General features: G+C 34.6%; 1 protein-coding gene and 1 pseudogene across 3 annotated transcripts; one reads left to right on the forward strand and one right to left on the reverse strand.

The window, feature by feature from the left end:
• Positions 1-890: 890 nt before the first annotated feature.
• On the forward strand, positions 891-23016 carry LOC149771580 (uncharacterized). 3 transcript variants are annotated; one of them, XM_089948326.1, is made up of 9 exons: positions 891-1247; positions 2468-2544; positions 4325-4525; positions 9161-9419; positions 18428-18541; positions 18847-18939; positions 19389-19568; positions 20442-20502; positions 22145-23016. In XM_089948326.1, exons 4-9 carry the CDS (start codon positions 9356-9358, stop codon positions 22221-22223), a joined length of 591 nt encoding a protein of 196 aa, XP_089804452.1. In that variant the 5' UTR covers positions 891-1247; positions 2468-2544; positions 4325-4525; positions 9161-9355; the 3' UTR covers positions 22224-23016. The 3 variants fall into 3 exon arrangements, with proteins under 3 accessions (XP_089804452.1, XP_089804453.1, XP_089804454.1); XM_089948327.1 differs by having other exon boundaries at positions 891-1155; XM_089948328.1 differs by lacking the exon at positions 18847-18939.
• On the reverse strand, positions 12618-18127 carry LOC149771581 (uncharacterized; annotated as a pseudogene).
• Positions 23017-23302: the final 286 nt, after the last annotated feature.

The raw sequence follows: 23302 nt of genomic DNA on the forward strand, positions 1-23302 counted from the left end.
ATGACATATACCTATATGTTGTTTGCCGTACGTACCCAGACTCATATTCCCCCTTTTTGCTGGCATGCTTCACATAAAAAATTTCGTCAAATAAGAGGTCTGAAATGTCCGCGAGCGTTTCTATGTAAACCTAATTAAGTTCCAACCGCATTTTGATAGATTAGCGGAAGCATTTGTTTTATTGTTGTACTAAATACTAAGCTGAGCTACTTTTCTTTTATTGCGTTCAATACGTCTTTTGAATCACATAAAGGAGATGGAATACAAATATAAACAAACGTTAAAGGTCATACAAATCATGCAAGCATAAGAACCAGCAGCCCCGGTCGTATGCCGGTTACCTCATTTCAGTTGATCAATCGAACACTGTTATGAATGTTACTGTGTATGTAATCTAATTAAACTACTTTAAAATAGCCGACACATTCATAATTGTAATCAAAGAAAGCAAGGCAACCAAATAAATTCCAGAACTTCATAAAATAAAGAATTTTTTTTCACAGATACTGACCATTGTGGGGAAAAACGAGTGCTCAGAGAATTCCTGAATTTGCACATGGATATATCTTCAAGGATGATAAGAAGTTTCACTATTACTTGTATTGATATCACAGCATCATATCTTGAACAATACAAAAATTGAGTTTTGACGTACACGATTGTCCCACAAAATAAATGTTGCATGTTTTTGCTAAAAAGGAATCTTGTTTTATAGGGTATCAATAGTTAGTCTGGCTCCTTGCAAAGAAGGATTATTGTTTCACAAAAAACAATGAACAACGCTCCAGGATCCAGGCTATTTAACAAAACAAAAGCCGTGACGTAATACACAAAAACATTCGTGTACCTTGTTGGTTGTTCAGATCGCAAGGGCTCGTTACAAAGAAAATCAAGGGATGGGGGGTTATTATTACAGCTTAGAACCCCCATCCCTTGATTTTCTTTGTAACGAGCCCCTGTGGTTCAGATGTTGGACATTTTGAAAATAAATGAATTTATACAGCATAACGAACAACTTCAGCGGAAAAAGAACTTTATTGACAGTTATTCTCAACGCGATTTTAAAATGAGGATTCAGTCATTAAACAGCCCAATTTTCCCTCCCCCAACCCTGCAGTTCTCTGGATGTCTAGCGGATTTGTTTGAGGTCCTTCGGTAACTCGCGTCCTCGCTTATAGTGCGGTCTATGTTTTTGGACCCCGATGTGTGCGAGTTATCGAGGGAGTGGTGTACTTCTTTGTGCCATTGTGATTTTAAAGTTCAATTTATGCACTGAGTGTTGTGTCCGTTCAGTTTTTTTTTTCTGATTGATCCATTGATTAAAACGTTCGATGTTTCAAATAGATTTAAGCAAATTAATCGCTAAGCAGAATCCCAAGCTGAAAACTGGCTTCACGAGAAACCATATATCCATACTTGGTCAAACTGATTATAAGTTCAACTGCAATCAAAGGCCAATATTTTTTCAAATGAATTCACTGAATTCATATATGATTCTGAAGTTATAAGCATTCTGCCAAACAAAGCAAATTGTCAATAAAACAATTAAAGTTGGTCCCTTTGCATTGACCTCCGGCTTCACAAGCTGCCATATGCTCCAGTTTTGACTAGATGATTACAATTTGATGTCCAAACATTGCTGATATTTGATCAAAAAGCAGTCAATTCATGTCATAATTGTTTCCTCTCCCTCTATTATTAATTTGAGATCTAGTCTCAAAACAGTTGAATCTAAGCCTGACCTCAGAGAACTGCTAGCTCCACCCAGATGATATATATCTTCCATTGGCCATCAAGGTCTAAACTTTTGTTGAGCAGATGTCAATCAGCGCCTCATATAGGTAGAATAAATTTGTCACGGAGAACATATCCTAACTAAGAAACAAAGCCAGAGTTGAATCAAGGGTAGTTAAGCTTGGAATCTATGTGCATTCAAAAGATGCACAAAGGATAATTTCTGCATGTCAGAAATGTAGGTCATATTAAAATTTGACACATCAAAACCTGAGGGTATGTGTCTATTGAAAACACGGCATACTACATGTTAGGGGCATATACTGAAGAGTTTATTTTTATTCAATGTTCAAAGATTACTTGTGTTTTTCTAAATGCAAAGTGTCAGAGGTTTTTGGAATAGAAATCCTGTTTTAAGCATGACATGCTGTGTTATAGCAGGTCAACATCTCGTACATTTCTTCATTTCATCAGCACAATCAAGAGTTGTGTCAGGTAAATTATATTTTTTCGATAATCCTGACAGGTTCGGTACTTATCAAACATTAGAGAGGTCCCAGGTTTCAGGCTGATTTTTTGAAACTATGTATAACATCCTTACAAACTGATGCTTCATTTAATTACTGAAGACATATCCTCATAAAATTCTGATTTTAAGCTTTGGTTTTTAGGAACATCTTTGCATGTTTATTCTAATTTTTAATTTATTGCTTTTGCCTTATGCCCATTATAGGTTATGGTGTCTTTGCAAAGGTGGCATTCAACAGAGGTGATTTTCCACTTGAGTATGCAGGGAAAAAGGATTGACAGGTAGCTAAGAGAAGGGAGAAAAGATATAGCAAGAAACAATGAAATCATAAATACAACAAATGTTATGTTTGGCTTTAAATATCATCATTAGTAAGTTTCAGCCAATATCATTATTGTATATTTAAGATTTAATCAGGCTTGAAACTGCAAGGATTTGTGAGCTAAAAATGCTCCAATTAAAACATCATGTAGTGAGTACAGTGAGACATTCAGGTAGAAGAAAATTGCTGATAACATTGAAAATTTTCCCGGTGAGAGTAAATTGTCCCTTGAATCAGAACATAGCTTCAACCTTGAATTGATGATAATATGAGTGCTATCTGGGTGAATATTTTTAGATTGATTGCTTAGAGTAGTTAGCATAAAACATGCTTTTTTGTCTATTTTTAATTGCAAATAAAAAATGAATCAATGTACAATTTCCAATTTCTGCCCGTAGTTTAGGGAAAGTTGAATTGCTGACTGGAAAATGGAACCTACAATCAGCAATTAAGCTTTGATTCATTAACGTTTGCTTGCGATGAACACGCGTGTTTTCAAAAGCTGAGTTGCTCCATTAATCTGTGCAATCAATTAGGTGAAAGTGGCTTCTTCATTGCATGCCATTGAAAATATGGTATAGAGTGGAGATCATATCAAAGACAACAAAAAAATCCTTTCAGCAAAGTAAATTGTTTGGGAAATGGTGTACTATTTTGTGTGTGTAATAGTTGCGATCTTTTAATTCAGTTTTAATTAGATTTTTGTTTGCATGTTTAAATTAACTGGCTATGTGCATGACTTTTAATACGTTTCAAGTTACACTCAAAGTCTTTTTGTGCAATTTTCATATACCCGGTAGCTAGAATGTTTATACAATGCTTTTTTAAATAATCTCAAAATTTAGCTGAACAAGAGTTACTGTCCATTTTTACTCCTAGTGGAACCTCAGCACTAAACACATACTGACTTTGAAAATAAACAGGAAGAATATCATTTAGTGGTACATTCATTTGATTTTTAGCTGGAATTCAAAAGAACACTTCTTTAGGACCACTTTAATTAAGATGACAGAGTTCACAGACTGATTTCAGTTTATCAGGGCTGTGGGAGTTAGCAATAATAGACCTCCGCATCCCACCACATATTGAACATGGAAGAAGAAATCATGGGATTATTATCATCAATGAGTATTTAGATTTTCTCCAAATACATGCCATGGACTTATACATTTCTTTATTCATTCATCTGTGTAGAAAATTCCTTGTTAACACTGGAAAGGATGATGATGAAATATTTTTACAGCCCATTCAGCATATATTAGGATTATTTAGCCAAATGCAGATGTGAGATGAGAATAAATTATAAGGTCCATTCAGATGTTCTGAATTCGGTAAACAAACTCACACTTTGCATTGTTTCATAGTATCATTGAGGTGTGAAGCCCAACACTCTAAGACTTAGATTGTAAAGACATCTGCACCGATATGTAATTATGTATGTACTAAATTTAACTATTTCAGTGCATCAAAGATTAGAGGAAAGGCCACTAGTTTCTTGCAGATGTGTCCCTTAAAATTTGATGCAGACATGTGGGCATTGTAATTATAATTTAAGATCTTTTTATATATTATGGGGTGGCTGTTTTTCTTTTCATCTACCATTCAGCTCTTCGGTTAATGATGGCTTTGTTTTGGTAGGTAGCTTGGACAAATTTTTGCTATGATTGTTGATCTTTTTAAAGGATTGGAAGATGTTGCTTTTTGTAAGTTGCATTATATTTTACTTTTCTTTATTATAGATGCAACATCTACAAGAGGACATGTGTACCAATTTGTGAATGATGTTGCAGACCGCACACAACCGTGCAATGCATGGATGAAACTGGAGGTGTATAATTCTTATCCAAGGCTTTGTCTCTTTGCAACCAGATATATTGACAGTGGTGTGGGCGGTTAGATATGACTTTAGAGATGGAAAGAATTTGTACTGGCAGAATAAGGTAGCACATTCATATTTATTTTATTCCCATCCCTGCAAATCTGTGAGAAATATATATTAGGTAAAGTCTCTTTTAAAATATCCAATAGATGCTTAGAGCAAAGAGATGGTTAATGACAATTCAGATGATGACTATAGTAACATAATCAGTGATATCAGATTCTCAAACCAACCTGGAATCATAATCCAAAGAGCAGAAATGGGACAAACAGCATGCCTGCAGTTTATGTGGTAAATTAGTATGGGAACATTGCACGTCATTATGAAGCATGTCATTCAGATGAACTAGAGTTTGTAAGCATCCTTTCACTTCCAAAGAATTCACAGGAGCATAAACAAGGTTGGAAAGTGCTGTGCAATGGAGATGACTTTAAACATAACTTTGATGTATATAAAAAAGGTAAAGGCATGTTGATTCCTAATGTAGATGTTCAAATTATGCTTTGCCTGGCAGAAAACATGATCCATCTGAACTTGTTCCTTGCCCTTCTTGCAATGGTAAATATTGCGAAAAGGAACTGGCAGAACATCGGAAATAGTATTGCATTACCAAATTTTCAGAGTGCTTAAAGAAGAAAAGAAGCAGTGCTGTGAAGAAAGGGATAATAATTATTGCTTTCCATTCCTGAAAATGATGGAAACACTTAACTCTAATGTAGTAAACAGTATGAGAGATGATGAAATTAAAAAAAAAAGTAAAAAATGACTTTCTCAAAATTAATTCTGGCCAGTGCTTTTGGAACAAAAAGGATATTGAGGAGTATACATCAAAGTTTGTTTCAAACAAAATGCATGAACTTGGTTGATTTTTGAAAGAAGTGAACAAAATGGTAGGTCTTACAACTTTAGAAGAATGTTTTGATTCAGGTCAATTTGAATCAGTCGTGAAGAGTGTGAAAAAAATGGCAGAATATAGTGAAAAAACTAATGCATATAAAAAACCTAGTGTTGCGTTAAAGCTTGGATATTCTCTGAAGAAAAGTACCCAGAACAGCTTCTGATTTCACTTGAGTTTTTCCATTTAATCAAAACAGGCCTCTGCTGTGGGCTAAAGTCTTTTAACACGACTTAGTAAAGGCACATACTAAGATTTTTGTAGTCCTTTTGACCAGTGTCAAGTCCCTATATATAACTATAGTATAATTTTACTGTCTGCTGGTGGAACCAGGCAGACTTGAAATAAGCCAAATTTTGGCTAAGTATTTTCAGTGTCACTTCTTAACAAGCAGTATGTAGCTTGTTAGCCAAATGTAGCCATTTATTTTATAGTTGCTATTGGTGAATATTAATTTTACCTCTTAGGAAGAAACCAGATTTTTGCCAAATATATTCTTAGCCAAAATCTGGCTAGTGTCTGTAATGCCATGTTGCACAGATTAAATCCATAATGTTAGAAACCCAAATCTATGAAACTGTACTATTAGCCAAAATCTGGCTAGTGTATGCAGTGCCATTCTGCATAGCTTACATCCATACTGTTAGAAACCCAAATCTATGAAACTGTACTATTAGTCAAATTTGGCTATTCACCTCGCTTTCTCTTTCCTTAATGTACATGTATTCTTAGCCAAAATCTGTCTACTAGTGTATGCAATGCCATTCTGCATAGCTTACATCCATACTGTTAGAAACCCAAATCTATGAAACTGTACTATTAGCCAAAATCTGGCTAGTGTATGCAATGTCATTCTGCATAGCTTACATCCATACTGTTAGAAACCCAGATCTATGAAACTGTACTATTAGCCAAATTTGGCTATTCACCTCGCTTTCTCTTTCCTTAATGTACATGTATTCATAGCCAAAAATCTGGCTACTAGTGTATGCAATGCCATTCTGCATAGCTTACATCCATACTGTTAGAAACCCAAATCTTTGAAACTGTACTATTAGCCAAATTTGGCCATTCACTTGCTTTCTCTTTCCATATTGTGCATATATGCTTAGTCAGGATTTGGCTAGTGTCTGCAGTAACCTTTAGTATAGCCTAATGGTATGATTCTAAGAAACCCAGACTTGCCTACATGTATCTTTTAGCCACATTTGGCTAGCCACTGCAATGTCCATTTTCATAATAGGCAGTAAAAGCAGTCATGGCTAATGGTATGCATGGAACCTAGAGTTTTAATACAAGTGTTAAAATTAGCTATATATATGTATGTACACCAAACACATAACTTTATGTACACCTAACTTTACTTTAAGGGTTTATATTGTAAATAACAATTAAACTAAAAAACATAACATATATAAGAAAAACACTGATGATGAGGTGAGAAGTTTATTTACACAATAAATTAAGAGGCGAGGAAACACAGTAATTACATGCAGGGGAAAATGTTAATATCTGACATGTTTTTTAAATGTCAAGATTCTTATGGTATGATCGGTGATTCCATTGAATCTAACAAAAGCATGTTTTTTCTGCATCATAAAAAGAATAATGCCAATGTATGCAATGATTTCTTGTTCATAAAAACATTTGGTTTAACAAATAAGATCCCTCTTTAGTCAGTCTCTTATCTCAAAGGCATTAAAACATAAGGACAAAGTGGGGAAAAGGATGAGTTAAAATGATCAATAACCTTCATACCATTTTAACTGTAGTATGCAGACAGAAGTATAGTCAATACAAGTTAGTCTGTTTCATTCTTGTTTTTCAGAGAATTTGTAATTTATATTTTAAAAACTGACATATAATATTGGTCACCAAATTTGATTCCTGCATTTGGTATATAATAGAACTTCAGATAACCATACAATTTATGTTCAGTTCCATCAAGTTTTCTCAAATGGCTCTTTAGTTACAATACCAACAAAAAGGTGAAAGATAGCTTCAAAATATTGGCCACTGATGTTGCTTGTGGAGACTGGATAAAAAGCGTTATGCGTAAGAGGTGGTATATATTTAACCTCAGATCATTTCATTCATTCTAAACTGCTTGAAAGTATAGGAGCAGAAAGGAAAGCATTAAATGAAAATTTAAATTTTGACCAATGCTTTAAGCCTACCGCTTCACTGATGTTTCTCAAAGAGTTTTGAATGTAGAATGCAAATATCTAAAATTATATATATATTGAGTTTAAAACATAACAAATCATTCAAATATTTGGGAGCATATTGCTCAGTATCATTATAGAGCCACAACCTGAAGACTGCATTCATTTAGAGTTGGCAGCAACAGTTTATGATAGATGCTTGTGAAAACATCATCCACAAATCTTGGAGAACAGTCTTGTATTTGTTCTAGCCGTGTTTATATCACTGTGGCAGTGCCAGACTAAGGGACCAAAATTTAAATTTGAGAGGATCAATCTACATAAGACTATAAGTTTGTTAAGTCTAGTTAGCTCAAGACAGATAGATGCCTTGAGGCTTTCTACAGAGATTTGTTACATTTGTATCATGTTGTGGTTAACAGACAATTTAAATTCCAAATAGGTGCAGAATTTCTTCAAAATTTATGAATGCACTGTTTTTGTTTCTTACAAGCTTCATACTAATTGTATTTTAACCCACATCTAGTGCTTGAAACTTTTCAGGGTTAGCTTTTATTCTGTTAGCAGTGAGCTAGTCAATCAGAATGTTCGACTGCTTCAAATGTGTTAAAAAAATCTTATGGGGAAAAAGACAAGTGTATCATATGCATAGTCAAATAAAGAGTCACATCTAACAAAAATACATGCTATCATTGATACAAACGTTAGAAAGTAAAGGTCCAAGGATCAACTCCCGATGAATCCCTTTTTTTAAATTTTAGACCAACTACTCCAGACACCCTGCAACTTAATTTGCTTTTTATGATTTTACTGATAGCTCAGTAGGAGCCCCAGTGAGTCATCTAACATATCATGAGCCCTTAACTTGCAAACAAAAATATCATAAGGGAGACATCAAAAGCTTTGGATAAATTTCGTTCAGGACTGCAGCTATACATTTGTGTTCATCAAGAGCTTTCCTCCAGTCTTCAAGCAAACATAAGAGTGGTCTTGCATCCATGATCTTTAAAAAAAACACCCACATGCTTGCTAAAAATGATGCAAACTGGGTCTCAACTGGTATCTCAAACAGTTTCAATATTATGGAAAAAATGCTGACAGAATATTGTATTCCTTTTGTCAAGAAGATTGTTCTTTTTGAAAACTGTAACTACTTGAGCTTTGTTCATACAATCAGGATAAGTATTCGATTGATCCCCTCCTGTAGGTCTTTTAAATTTTTTTAACTCCTTGTCATGTTATACACATTGTCATGATTAACCTGCTTAAATTCAAACATTGAATCCATGTTACTGTTGACTTTAATAGCCTTCATACTCATGGGTTAGAGGGTAAAAACGAACATCATACCAATTTCTGATGTCACATTTATATAAAATTATTGGAGATTTCACATATTTCTCTGTTGTTGTTTACAATTTGCATACCTTCAGTGATAATGATCTTATCATAACCAACTGAATATTTATTAGAAAAATGTGGCATTCTAGTTGACCAGAAGTTCCTAGATTTATGCCCCCTGTATATTACTTTAAATTTGTTTGCTTCCATTAGTTTTCCCATGCTTTTTTAATGATCTGTACTGAGTGTATATTTAAAAAAAAAAAACAACATATGTATATATTGCTTTCCTTAGTTGGGGCCCCGAGTGTCCAAGTGGTCTAAAGTGCTCACCGTTCCGGATCACTGCCATCTCACCTCTGTCTGCGTGGGTTCGAATCCAAGGCTTGCCAGTAGCTTCTCGTGGGTCGGTGGTTCTTCCCTGGTTTTCCAGGGTTCTTCCTCCACCAGTTATACTGGCTGCCATGTCTAGCCTATCTAGTGCTGAAAAATGGCGTTAAACCCTAAAACAACAACAACAACAACAACTTTCCTTAGTTCTCTGTTCATAAAAGGTAATGCTCTTTATGTTGGTATGTATGTTTTCGTGGAGCATGTTTGTCTATAACAGTGAACAGAAGTTTTCCAAGCAACATTGTCAGAGTTGACAGATTCTGAGTGAATACTGGAATACAGGGCAGTAAATAGAACATCTTATAAATCATTTACATAGTCAATCACACCAAATCTTTGAAACTTGTATATGATAATATTTAGACTCCTGGCTGCAGAATGTACAATGTCTCTTAAAGAAAATTATGAGTAAAGACCAGATTATGGAAATCACTGATAGCAGTTGTCACGTTTATGGTATTTATGCAGTGGCCATGTTTATTTGTAAAAATGAGATCAACACAAGATGGATTACATCCATACTTGAAACTTATAGGCTTTTTAATTAGGCATGCCAGATAAAAAATGTCACATATATTTTGCATTCTTTAGATACAATTTATAATGTTTCATCCTGTGTGCAGGGACAGATGAAAAATGAAATGTCATTATCTCACCATCATTGGGAGTATGATTCTTTTAAAAATAAATCCAGCATAGAGAGAGAGAGAGAGAGAGAGAGAGAGAGAGAGAGAGAGAGATTGAGTCATAACCTGCTTTTATGGAGTGAAATATACATGCATGTATGCTGTATGCACTATGCATACAAGTTGCGCAATTCAGTCTCAGATTTTTTAATCTGTGTATTACCAGTGAATTCTTCAAATGGGTTCTTATTTACTATGATTTGATGTTTTGTTTACAATTATAATTGTTACCTAGCACAGTCTACAGTAATCTTATAACCCCAACCCAACCCCCAACCCCCCAATCTGTGTTGATACTGATGGAAATATTGTGAATCTGATGTGCAAACTTAATGCAAGCAAATCATTCCAGAACACACCTGTGTACTGTTTAGACACCAGTATTTGGTAATAGCCGAATCTAGTGCAAAATTGAAAAAGGTCATAGGTCAGAAGGTTGAGTAGCTACAATGTCATAGCCTCAATGTGTCTATGAAGTACATGTAGGGGTACTAATATTTGTACAGGGTTGTGCTATTCCACATCGATTTATAAGTCGCCAAACATAGGATTTGATCTGGAAATATTCTATACATTTTGCAAAAAGATCTCCTCTGCCAACGGTAGCTCAACGGCTGTGAGAAATACTGGTAAGTCACAAGTGTATAAAATGTACAGCAATGTGTGCAGACAAAATTGTCAACATATTTTTGCAGGTTTTAATTAAAGGGGTATATCAGCCATGAGATTGTCAGTATATATATGGGGATCATTTATTGGCTTAAGTCGACATGTTTTTTTGTTAATGAAAACAGGAAGTATCAAAGCTATTAACTGGCATCCTTGATAATTTCACTAATAATTAATTTTAATTAACCATTTCAGACTTTACAATATATACTCAATGTGTTTACACCAATATTGTTAAGTTTCTATATGTCATTGTGTTTAAGTTTTGATTTTCTCTTTCATTTCACTTAATACAAACACATGCTTGTCATGCGGTCTATCTCGGTGATATTGTAAAATTGCTTAACTTAACACAGGTTTCGAACCATTGCTATGAGCAACAGCGGTAAACATGGCATGTGCCACAAAAATGAACTTTATTTTCTTCTTGGCTATATAATCATTAGGTACTAATGTGTAAACTATTAAGTTGGCAATTTTTTAAATACAATTCTTGTGCAGATCTACTAAATGTACTTTTGCGATACTAAGTCTCATGTTTGTTTAAAGGCTCTAACAAACTGAGGTTTTTATGCGATATGTCATGAGTATATATATAAGGTGTTGTGGGCTGCGTGTATGAAGACAGCTCAGCAGCTTTCTAACTAGTCATGCCGCAATTACTATGAGCTGTTTTTTAAATTTATTTATTTTGGTTAAGTGGTTTTTTTTACTGTTATGTATTTTGTTTAGGAACTTTAAGCAATATTTTAGACTAATCCTACAACATAAGACACATCACCCAATATTTTTGTTCTGGGGGTTGATGGGTCTTACTAACAGCACTGTGTAGCATGTTTTGATGTCGACTATTTTACCCCAGCGGAAAAAAGTTCTTAAGTTCATGAACTTCATGAACTGGTTGTGAAAAGTCAAATTAATTCATGAACTGTTCATGAACATCAGTTCATGAAATTCAAGTTCTTGAACTTTTCCCTTAGTTCATGAACTGTTCATGAACATCAGTTCATGAAATTCAAGTTCTTTAACTTTTCCTCCAAATTCACGAACTGTTCATGAAATTCAAGTTCTTGAACTTTTCCCCGAGTTCATGAACTGTTCATGAATATCAGTTCATGAAATTTAAGTTCTTGAACTTATAATAGTTCATGAACTATTAAGTACTGAACCTAATAGGCAAACAAATTACAATTTTAGAAACTTGTTATGCATACTTGTAGTTCATCAACTGTCCTTGAAGCAATCCAGTTTATGAAGAATTCAATTTGAGAATTTTGATTGCATTTACTTAATAGGCGATGAACAAAATAGTAACTAATTTTTTAAGTTCCAAGAATTGAAGATATTTGCAAAATGTGATTTAATCTGTTGAAATTAAATGTGATTGAAGATTAGCAGTACATGCTTACATACATCAACCTATTTCACAACAAATTATGTCCAAATGAACACACTGGAAGTGCATTGTACCATATTCTTAAATACATTATGTATTATTCTAAATATATTCATGTTTCAGTACATGGCCTAATTATTCTATATATACCTTTTAGACTTGTTATCGAGGAACAGCCCAGCCAAGTTTTGGATTTGTGTGCATCTCATTTTCGTCTTTTCCCTATGTGAAATTTTGTTACTTTTGGGCCAAAATTGTGATAAAGACCTTTAATTTCCTTCCAAAAGTAAAAAAAACTTCAATTAGAATTGTTGTAAAGGTGGGGACAAGGTGCGTAAAATTCCATGTCTGTGCTGTTCCTCAATGACATAAATTCTACAATGGATGGTGTTTTATCTGTACTGTAGTCAAACATGCTAAAGAGGAACCAAAATAATCTATTCAATAAGAGTAAGGCTATGGATTCTAAGCTTGATGTGAGTAAATAATTGTAAATTATCTTTTTACATAAAAGTAACCAGTACAACACATTTAAAGTGTTGACATTTGCATCCCATTCAGTCCCCATAAAGTACAAATATATTCAGTCAACATTACTGATGCTAGAATCATTTGAAAATGGCATGTCCATGACAGTTTGGCATCACTGCAACATATGCTTTTGCTTCAGGTGATGAAGAAGGACTGACATTTATGTAAACTAAAGTGTCAATCAACTCTTCAGCAGGTACCACATCTATTGTCAACATAGCTTTAACTGCTAACAGGTGTTTTCCGGCTGGTAGTTGTGAAAATTTTGTTTTTGCAGCATCATATTTTGTCAAAACTGCATGTACAGTCTTATTTGATGTATTGTAAACAAAATATTTAACACATCCAATTTTGCTTTGGTTATATAGCACAACATTACAGACTCTTCTCTGCATTCTCAAGTACTGTGAAGAGCAGAATTGTTTGCTACCTATGCTAATTCTGTCAACCTTTCTCAAATCCTTATGACAGTCTAAATTTAATGTAGCCAAAACTTCATCTGTCACTTCACTGTCTCTAAAATATTTCACCTTCCCTGATATATCACAAGTTGCAGCTTCAGCAGTCTTTTTCCAGAGTGTTGTTGATGCTGAATAAACACCCTTTCCGCGCATACTTGACACTGCTTGTTTGTACTTCATTACTTGCTTCATAACATTACCCGTTCCATGTACAGACTGTAGCAACATTGTATTATTATCCTCAAATGGGAAACAGCTCCATGCCCACATTGGTCCCCACAGCTTTACATACCAAACCAAGCATTATGCACATTGAGACCACTTGATCCATGACCAAATAAATCAGCAAAGGAGGAGTAAAACTTGTCAAAAAGAACAGCTGCTCTGTCCAGTTGTCCTGGCAATATATTGTCTCCAAGAAGAATATACACAGCTTCTGATAGATATTAAAAATGTTTCAGATAAACTTCCGGTAGTATGCCATCTAAACATGGGAGTGCATAAAACAACAACCATGCTTGCAATTCTGTAGCTTTTAGATTTGCATAATGTTTTTCCAAATCACGGGGTAATCTGTCAATACTGATTGGAGGTTGAATATTCTGAAGTCTTTTGGAAACAGTTTTAATATGTTTTCCAATAAAATAATTCTTACCACTTTGTGTTGGTGAGAACCATTTGCTCAATAATATATTTGTTATACCTAATAAAATCCCATGCATTTAATCTGGTACAAGTCCTTTAACCAGGTCAAAAGACTGAAGAAATGCAAGACCAGACAAGCCCTTAAAGCCTTTAATCTGTTTTGTTGTTGTTGCATTTTGCATGTTTTGTAAAACTTCCTGATTATTTCGTAGTGGATACTGTGTTTCAACAGTCCTGTGAGGATAACATCGTGATGGTCCTTTTCCTTGTTTTACAACAATACCAGGCTCTTCACAGGTAATGCATGCCTCCGTCCCATTAAATTATGTCATATTTAGAATACAGTAGTCCCCCTCTTGAACGGCCCCCCTGACCAGCAGCCACCCACTCCTTACGGCCAGAATCCGTTGGCACCGACGAGTTTGTGTTCAAAAGTACCCCTCGCGAAAGGCCACCCGGCTAACGTGACCAGCAGCCAGCATATTGGTGCAAAATCATAAAATTTACCCCTCACAAGCGGCCACATTTTATTTGAATATGTATCCAGAACAAGTATTGTATTCATAACGTGTGTTAAGTAATCTGATTTCTGTTTCCCGATGTCAGGTTTTCGTTACTGAAAGAAGTGTTGAGTAAAGTACATTTACCACTAAGGTTAATAATATATCATTTACGCCTCACGAGAAGCCAAATTTATTCCATAAATACGGAGAAAGACTCAAATTTTAATCCATAAAAAAGGGTACGTATATGTAATCCAATTAGCCTTACTGCTGTGTTATTATAAGATGTCCGGTTTAGTCACTCTGATAATTGTTAAGAATACAATTATCGAACAGTAGAAACAGCTGAGAGGTGGTAGTATTGATGTACAATACCCAAGTCAGCAGGAAAATGGTTTAATAGCCTTTATGGCTTCCCTTAGTAAGATGTTGAGCTTGTTCACTTTGGTAATCAGTGGCTATTACTACTGACAATAATTGTCAAAATTACGAATCCTAGCGGCTGCGAGGTCAAATCTGCATGATGTTAATGGTACATATCGAAGCCGTTTTGGCTTCTCTCACTAGTTCCAAGAAATGTATAAAAACAATAGGGTACCAGACTGCGACTAACGAATCACGTGACAAGATCACTTCCTTTAAAAACCTTCGACAATTTGTTTAGATACATACAAAATTGTTTTATCAGTATTGTAGTTGGCAACATGAATAACTTACTGCAAAAAGATCAACATGTCATCGAGGAAAATAAAAATTCTCAGTTTAGAGGAGAACGTGAAAGTAATTCAACTAACGGGGGGGGGGTGTCGAGGATCCTTGCAGAAAACTAACGTCGGGAAGACTCAGATAAACAATATCGTGAAAGATAATGAAACAATTCTGCGGAAGTGGAAAAGTGAAATGGACGGAGAAATGAAGATTGTTTGAGCCAGGAGACGTTTGTATCCTGATCTGAAAGACAAGAGAAAGCAAAACGTTTGTCAGTTGAACTGGGATATGACGACTTTACCGCAAGTAATGGATGGTTGCACAGATTTCAAGTGCGACACAATATCAAGGGTTCTGTCATTAGCGGCGAATCAGCTGAAGTTAATAATGAAATTGTCGAAGATTGGAACAAAAACCTAAACGATATATGCAGGGGATATGACAGCAAGGATATTTTTAATGTGATGAGACTGGTTTGTTTTTTAGACTGTTACCAACAAAGTGACGTGATGTGAACTGTAACATAATTATAAAGACGGTTTTAAAACTGTATCAATGGTTATTCATAGCATTCTTTTGCAAATGATGACAAAGTTTGTTTTACATTTATTGCACATCATGCATGTGATTTTTTATTTAAAATATTAAATATTTAAAATTAAATGTACTTGTGACTTTTTTCATATGTATTTACTATTCGCATTTGTCATCCCCCTCTAGAAAGGCCACCCGCATTATAAGGCCACTTCCCTGCTGCATTAGGGGTGGCCTTATAAGAGGGGGACTACTGTACCTGCTTTAGCTGGTAGATCAAATACACCACAAATAACAGCAACTTTTGCAACATTTAATTTGTTGTCCCAATTAACTTCAACCCCTTCATTGTACAAACTATTCATTTCTTCACTGAAACTTGCCATATACTGTTTAAAAGGGGGTTTTCCCTTTCCTTGCCATAACCCAACCAATAACATATCCCTCGAAAATATTGCTTTGGGACTGAACTCATTTATAGCCATAAAAAGTGGCCACAATTCTATTTTCGAGGATGAATACAGATATACTCCATCTGTATTGATGGTGGCAGTTAAGCTGTATGGATGATGTAGAAAACCATCTTCATTCAGCATATTTCTGTACGCAAACCCATCAGTTATGTCTGTCAAAATTCTAGAGCTTATTCTGTCCTCAAGTGCTGCCTTGCAATTTTCAATTTCTTTCAAAATACCTGGAAAAGACAAGAAATAGAATTACTTCAGCTGAAGGTTATATTTACAGGTAATTGTTCTTCAACAAAATAGAGCTAGATTTAATGTATATGCATTATTTGAACATGTGATTTGCTTAACTAATTTTGTCAGTATTAGCCTTATTAAATGCAAACAATTCATGATATTGCACTATCAAACAAGAAATGTGCAATGCTCCTCAATAAATTTCCCCATAGAACTATGTAAAAGTAATCACAGTTCTTCAATTATGGATTCTAAATATACAAGCATAAATTTATTTATACCTGGTGTCTCAAGTAGATGTTTCAACTGTTTTTTTGGTATCAACCAGTATAAAACTTTTCCTCAGTTGTTGATCCTTTTTTTGTTGATCCAACAATTTTCCTTTGTAATGAAAGCCTCCACAATTTTCCAAGCTACATCTAAATTCATCCAAGTTGTTTGGAAATACCTTGTCACATGTGTCACAATAGTGTATTTCTTTAATTGGGTGGATATCAACTAAAGAATATATATAATCCAAGTCTAGGACATCAACACATTTGGAGTTAGGGAACACACTTTACATAGTTTGAAGAATGTCTTTACAGGCACTGGTTGTTAAATTATGTCTTTGAAAGAGGGAAAGAATTTTTAAGGCTTGCAGTTCATTTTCTGAGAGAGGCTGTGGTTGTATCTTTTTCACTTCATCATTGCTGTCTCTTCCTGATGAATGTGCATCTTCTTTACTGCTGGTCTCTACATCAGAAAAATTATCAGAAGATTCAACATCTGATGAGGTTTCCGATATTATAGAGTCATTTGAGTCTGATAGTACAGATGTGACCTCGCTTTCATTTGAATTGCATGTTGATAAAGAGCTACATGTATCATTATCCGTGTAGCATACATCGGCAGCTACATCATCTGGGATTATTGAGGATCCAGCTGTAGGATAGGTTAGACTTCTTTCTGAAGATGATGCATTCTTATCATCATCTGAAAAATAAGACAACTTTAAGCAATGTTGTTTACACTTGGTATGATTTTAGCACTAGGATTAAAATAAAGTAACATTTTGTGAGCTAAAGTCTGACTTTGGGAACACAACTAGCCATTTTCCTTAGTGAGAAAAGTTTGCAAGTTATAATAAATTTAAATATGAATGTTGGGAGGGTAAACAACGAACAGTATAATAATACATGTATACACTAAGTCAGTGATACTGTTTTCATTTCATAAAATGATAGTGTTTTTATTGTTTCATTCAGCAATTTATTCTGATAACCACTGGTGGCTGTTGTAAAAATAAAATTTTCCTAAAAATAAACAACTTAACTGAGGCAGACATAAATAACTTTTAGGTGAAATCTGAACTTGTTTTAAACAAGATCACAAACATGGCAATATTCATCAGTTAATGATTATGAAGTTGATCTATAAAAAAACAATCATAGTTTTTGCTTATGTTATCATATACTTCTGGCTAGTGCCGCTTCAAAGTAGAATTTATGATTTAGCATTATTTCATGACTAAAATAAAGGGTATATGCTTTTTACAACACTTTGTGCGCTTACAATCTAATGGCATATTATCAGATTCATTGCAGCTTGTAGCCATATCCTTTGACTAACTTGTCTTCCATCGATAAGCTGTACGAACAGGAACCTTGACTGACTTGTCAAAAACATGCAGTTTGTAGATTCGTTTGACTGGAGCTATATAAAAAATAAGAAATACTAAGACACTAACTTAACAAAACAAAGCAAGTGATGGCAAAATGAAATGGAAAGGCAGTGATAATACACAAGTCTAATCAAAGCTTTTACATGAATCATCATTTTATTTAGTAACAGTTTCATTTCTTGTGATCATGATCTAAAGTGGAACTTTGAATAAGGATAAGTTTTCATTCAACAAAATCGAGGTCAATCTATCTTTTCGAACTTAAAAGTTAGCATTCCATATTTTTTTAAAAATATTTGTCTACGGCAAGCCTATATGAACATCGATTAACGATAGAAAGCAGCCTACTAGTTTGATGTCACATTTCACCATCGTCCACTTTTTAAAAAAAATACAATCATAAATGTTGCTATAGGTATAGATATAAGAGATTTTGATCGCAATATATGAAACCTGATAAGCTAGTGAAATTGTACATGTATATAGATCAGAAGCGGAATTTGGTTTATTTTCATTAACTATTGGGTATAAATGTTCTAATTGGAGGAGTGGTTAGCTTTAATATGGTAGCCGTGCATTGGATAATTTTCATACTTTTGAGGTCTAAAGAAACGAAACAGTAATAACGTGTTCAGTCTGTTAATGGACACATTTTTTAAAATCGAATTTCAGAGAACAAGGCATCTATAGAGAGGATTGAAGTGCATTTTAAAAAATTCCTCCTTGGAGTCAATGCACATGTAGATGAAGAAGAAGAGAGGATAACGAAAATCAAGAATGAATTCAGTGAGTATGTGTGTGTGAATACATATTTAAAACTTGCATTACAGCACCAAACTTGGCTTATTTTAAGGTAGGGATGTATAAATGATAACTTAATTGAACACACACACACACATACATATATATATATATATATATATATATATATATATATATATATATATATATATATATATATATATATATATTTATTTACATGCATACTTAAAGTTTTAATAACACTAAATTTGTATTAAATAGTGATTTAGGTACTCTTATTTCCAATATATCAACTTTTTAGCACATTCTTTAAAATATTTCTCGTGCAGTCCCATTTATGACTGACACACCAGTTGCTTCAACCAAGAAGGTTACAGCTACTCCAAAAACTGAGGAGAAATTGGGTGGATTGGTACCGGAAGGTATGACATTTTCATAAAACTATACAGACTGTATAGACTTTAACTATAAATAAGAAAAACTAATTTATATTAAACAAATCTTGATGAAAATAATAATGTCTTGCCAAAAGACAATTGTTGACAATCTTATTTTGAACATTTTTATGACTGAAAAATTGAATATATGGATTAAAGTTGAAACTAAAATTAATAACTTACACATTTATTTTACCAACAATATTTGCAAACACTAATGAGTTTAATACTTAATGACTGGGAAAATTCCCTGTTGTCCTGCAAGAGTAGAACAGAAACAAAAGATCCATCAAGCGGTATAAGCTACCACCTTGGCTTGTTGTGTAACTGAAAATGGTTATGCATATTAAAGCTTAATTAAGAATGTTATTGTTTGATTAAATGCTGCCTTTCATTCAACCCACAGCAAATTCTTTAAAATATTTCTTGTACAGTTCCATCAATGACTGACAAACCACACCTTTCAACCCTAAAGAAGAGTGCTGCAGTCCCAGAGAAGATGGCCACGCCAAAGAAGATAGCAACAAAGAAAACGGCCACTCCAAATAAGATCACTCCAGAAAAGACGACTCCTAACAAGAAGTTACCCAAAATGGATGGATTGCTACCACAAAGTATGAAATGCTCCCATGTCTTATATTCTGTCTTTAATTATTTTTAAAGGACACCTACAAACTTAATATCCTTAAATTGCTAAATTTAATTGGATTCTGCTCTCTGGTTTCAAATGAGTCAAGTTTAAATAACTTTTCCCAAACTGCTAAGTCCATTTAATTATTTTCAGTCTGTGAGCAAAGTCTGAATTTTTCCAAAACTGCAAATATCATTTCATTTCTGTTTGTCAGGAATGTTATTTGGGTCACTCTGCTTTAAATTTGTAAGTTTCATAATATTCTGATATCCAAGATGTTACCAGGTGATTGAATATTTTACATTGATTCTATTTGTAAAGTGAATAAGACTAAAGCTTGACATGTGTATGTGTATTGGGTTATTTAATGTACATCAGATTTGAGATGTTGGTTTATAGCTTATCAAATATTAATCGCTTAACAGAAATGTACTTAAGAACTAGACATACAATTTGAGCATGTTAAAATTAATAGAAATGTAATAATGAAATTTGCTTATAATGACATTACATATATGAATGGGCCATTAAAACAGCAATCTGTACAACCAATATTGGTTGGCCATTAAATGTCCTGGTCATAATAGTTACATGTAAAACAAAACTTAAAATGAGTAGCTTTCTTAAGGGATGTTTCACATCTGATTACATAGTGATGACAGTTCCAATAAACTCCTGTATTTAACTTGCACTTTTAAATACACCTTCTCTTGGTTCAGTCAGTTTTGGGAAAAGTCGGCCACTATCGGAATTCATGTAAGAACCCTGCGTTTTCTAGAAATGTTCTTTTTCATAACTTGTATTCTTTTTTGATGCATGTAAATATTCATCTAATTTATCTTCCTTTAACTTGCAGTGAAGGGATCAAATGAGGGAATAGACTACCTCAGAAAAGAAAGTGAGAGCAACAACTCCAGGTAAAACTGTATAGATTCCATCAACTGAATATTTTTGCAAGGTTGACCTTTAGGGGTAATAACATTGAAAGCATGTTACACTTACTAGCATGAAACTTGACAGATATATTGCCCCAGAGAGAAGCCCTATTGTTTTGGGGGCCAATGGTCAAGCTTTGCTATGACCTCATGTGGACATGGGCATTCTATGCAATAAGCCAGGATATATAACACCCAGGGTCATGAAACTTCATAGTAAACTGCCCTTGGTGAGAGGAGGAACCCCTTTATGCTTGACGCCATGAAGGAAAACATTGGTACACAGTGACAACATGCACATAATTTTCACAGTATTCTGGTCTTTATTTTCACAAGTTACGGAGTGGGTGGGGTGCTACCTTTCATCTTTACAATGAGATTTATAAAAACTTCTATGCACAAAAAACTAACTGGCAAAATGTCATTTAATTCTCCATTAGGTAATTTTTTTATTCCCCCCCCCCACACACATTGGTACTCCTGGTGTATTCTTATAATCATATCAGATTTTTATTAGGATAAGCTAGTTGCTACCCAGATTCGGCTGAAATGGAAATAGGGAGTTTAATAGGCTCTAACTGTATTAGAAATCTGTATTTTGCTTTATCAAAACTCATCATTGGCAACTCGGTCTCGAAAGACCATGCGAATAGCGCCCTTGGGTTGTTGTCTGTCTCTGTTGGCAATGTCTGCTGTGGCTGTGCAGGCCTATACGTGAGTGACAGTCCCTATTGCAGTTGGTGCAGACATACTGGGAAGTCTGCGTTACTGTGGTTGCTGTTGCGTTCTTCTTTCTCTTACGTTTCTCTGCCGCCAACTGGCCTCTCCTCGCATCAGCGACTGATATGCCATTGTTTACCATCAGTCTCCAGGTGCCTCGGTCCTTAGCCAGCTCTTCCCAGCCATCAGGTGAAATGTTGCATGCCTTCATGTCCCTCTTGCACACATCTTTGAAACGGAGTGAGGGGCGTCCGACTGTTCTCATGCCAGTGGCCAGCTGTCCATATAAGATGTCCTTTGGCAGCCTTCCATCCTCCATGCGTCGGACGTGACCCAGCCATCAAAGGCGGCGTTTAATTAGCAGGGAGTACATGCTGGGGGTACTTGCACGCTGCAGGATCTCGCTGTGTGGAACACGGTCTTGCCAGCTGATTTTCAGGATGCATTTTAGGCACCTTATATGGAAGGAGTTGAGCCGGCGTTCTTGCCTCATGTAGGTACTCCACGTCTCACTTCCATTTAGAAGGGTGCTGAGAACGCAGGCCTGGTAGACTCGGACCTTGGTGTGCTCTGTCAGCGCGTTGTTTTCCCAAACCCTCTTTGTTAATCGAGCCATGATGGTGTTTGCCTTTCCAAGCCTTCTGTCCAGCTCCATATCAATCGAGAAAGTGTTGCTGATGGTTGACCCTAGGTAGGTAAAGTTGTTGACAGATTCGGCTGAAATGGAAATAGGGAGTTTAATAGGCTCTAACTGTATTAGAAATCTGTATTTTGCTTTATCAAAACTAAGCTTTGTGAAATCTGCAACATTTAACTGTTTACACATGATGACATCTAGTAAATATTAAGACATTAACAAAATATTATCATTGTTGTTTATTGTCTTGCATCTAATTTTATACAGGGATAGACGCATTAGAAAACTGGAAGATGATGTTAAAGCACTCAAGGAAGATAATAAGTATTTAAGACAGAAATTATGAAAACTTGAAGAGAGAAATTCTCTGCAGGAAGTCAGTGGTGAATCAAGTGTTCAAGAAGTAAAACAGCCTGCAGCAGAGGGAGAATGTGCAGTGTTTCTGCTCCAAAGGAAGATAATCTTGATGACATAAAAAAAGTGTTCAACACATAAAATGTGATAAAGACATTTTTAAAGTGTTATGTCTGAAGATTTTCACAAATAATGAATTAACGAATTCTTCAAGAAGAGGGAAAAAAACCATTAAATGTGTGGGCACTGTAAGACCACCACTTGATATTCAAAAACTGAGCAAGCTGGAATTGTTAGTTTTACAGTGTACCACAATGGACAAGGGTTTGTTTTACAAGAAACTTGAAAACTTACAAAAAATCCTGAGGAGAAGTTAACGGGTTCTTTTATATATATATATATATACATCGGTCACCCTAATTGTGATCAATATCATGGTCAAATGATAAAACATTTTAATAAATTCTGTTCTAATAAATTTGATATTTGTCAATGATTTTTAAATAGTGCTTCAATTTTAAACAGGATTGGCATAATTGTATTTTGACATTTGTTTATGATTCTAGAAAACAATCTGCAATGCAACATTTAATCTAAAGTTGTATACACCCATTTGCACACAAGGACTATTACTAAAAATGTTAGTAGTCGAAGGGAAAGTTATTTTCACAGGAAAACTATTATTTGCTTTATCAAAAGCTTTCCTGGGTATCTTTTCATAATCAGCATCATCAATCTGAGCTAATATTGCACAGAAAGAGATGTTATTGAATTTCACGAAATTTACTTCCATAAACTTTAAAGAACGGAGTTCATGAACAATAACATTAGTTTATGAACTAGATTCATGTTCTGTTCATGAACAGTTCTTGATTTGTTCACGAATAGTTCATGAACTGAAGATTCATGAAGTGGCCATTTACTAGTTCAAGAACAATTCTTGAACAGTTCATGATTTTTGTAACAGTGCAATGAAAGTCAAATTTTCAGAAATAACACACATAACTGGCAACCAATAACAACACTTTTCTACAAAGTAAAGTTATAATTTTTTGTCAGGCTTTACTTACC

The sequence above is a fragment of the Sinohyriopsis cumingii genome, unplaced genomic scaffold (genome assembly GCF_028554795.1).
Source record: "Sinohyriopsis cumingii isolate HCF-2022 unplaced genomic scaffold, ASM2855479v2 utg001759l, whole genome shotgun sequence".
Taxonomy (NCBI): Eukaryota; Metazoa; Mollusca; class Bivalvia; order Unionida; family Unionidae; genus Sinohyriopsis; species Sinohyriopsis cumingii.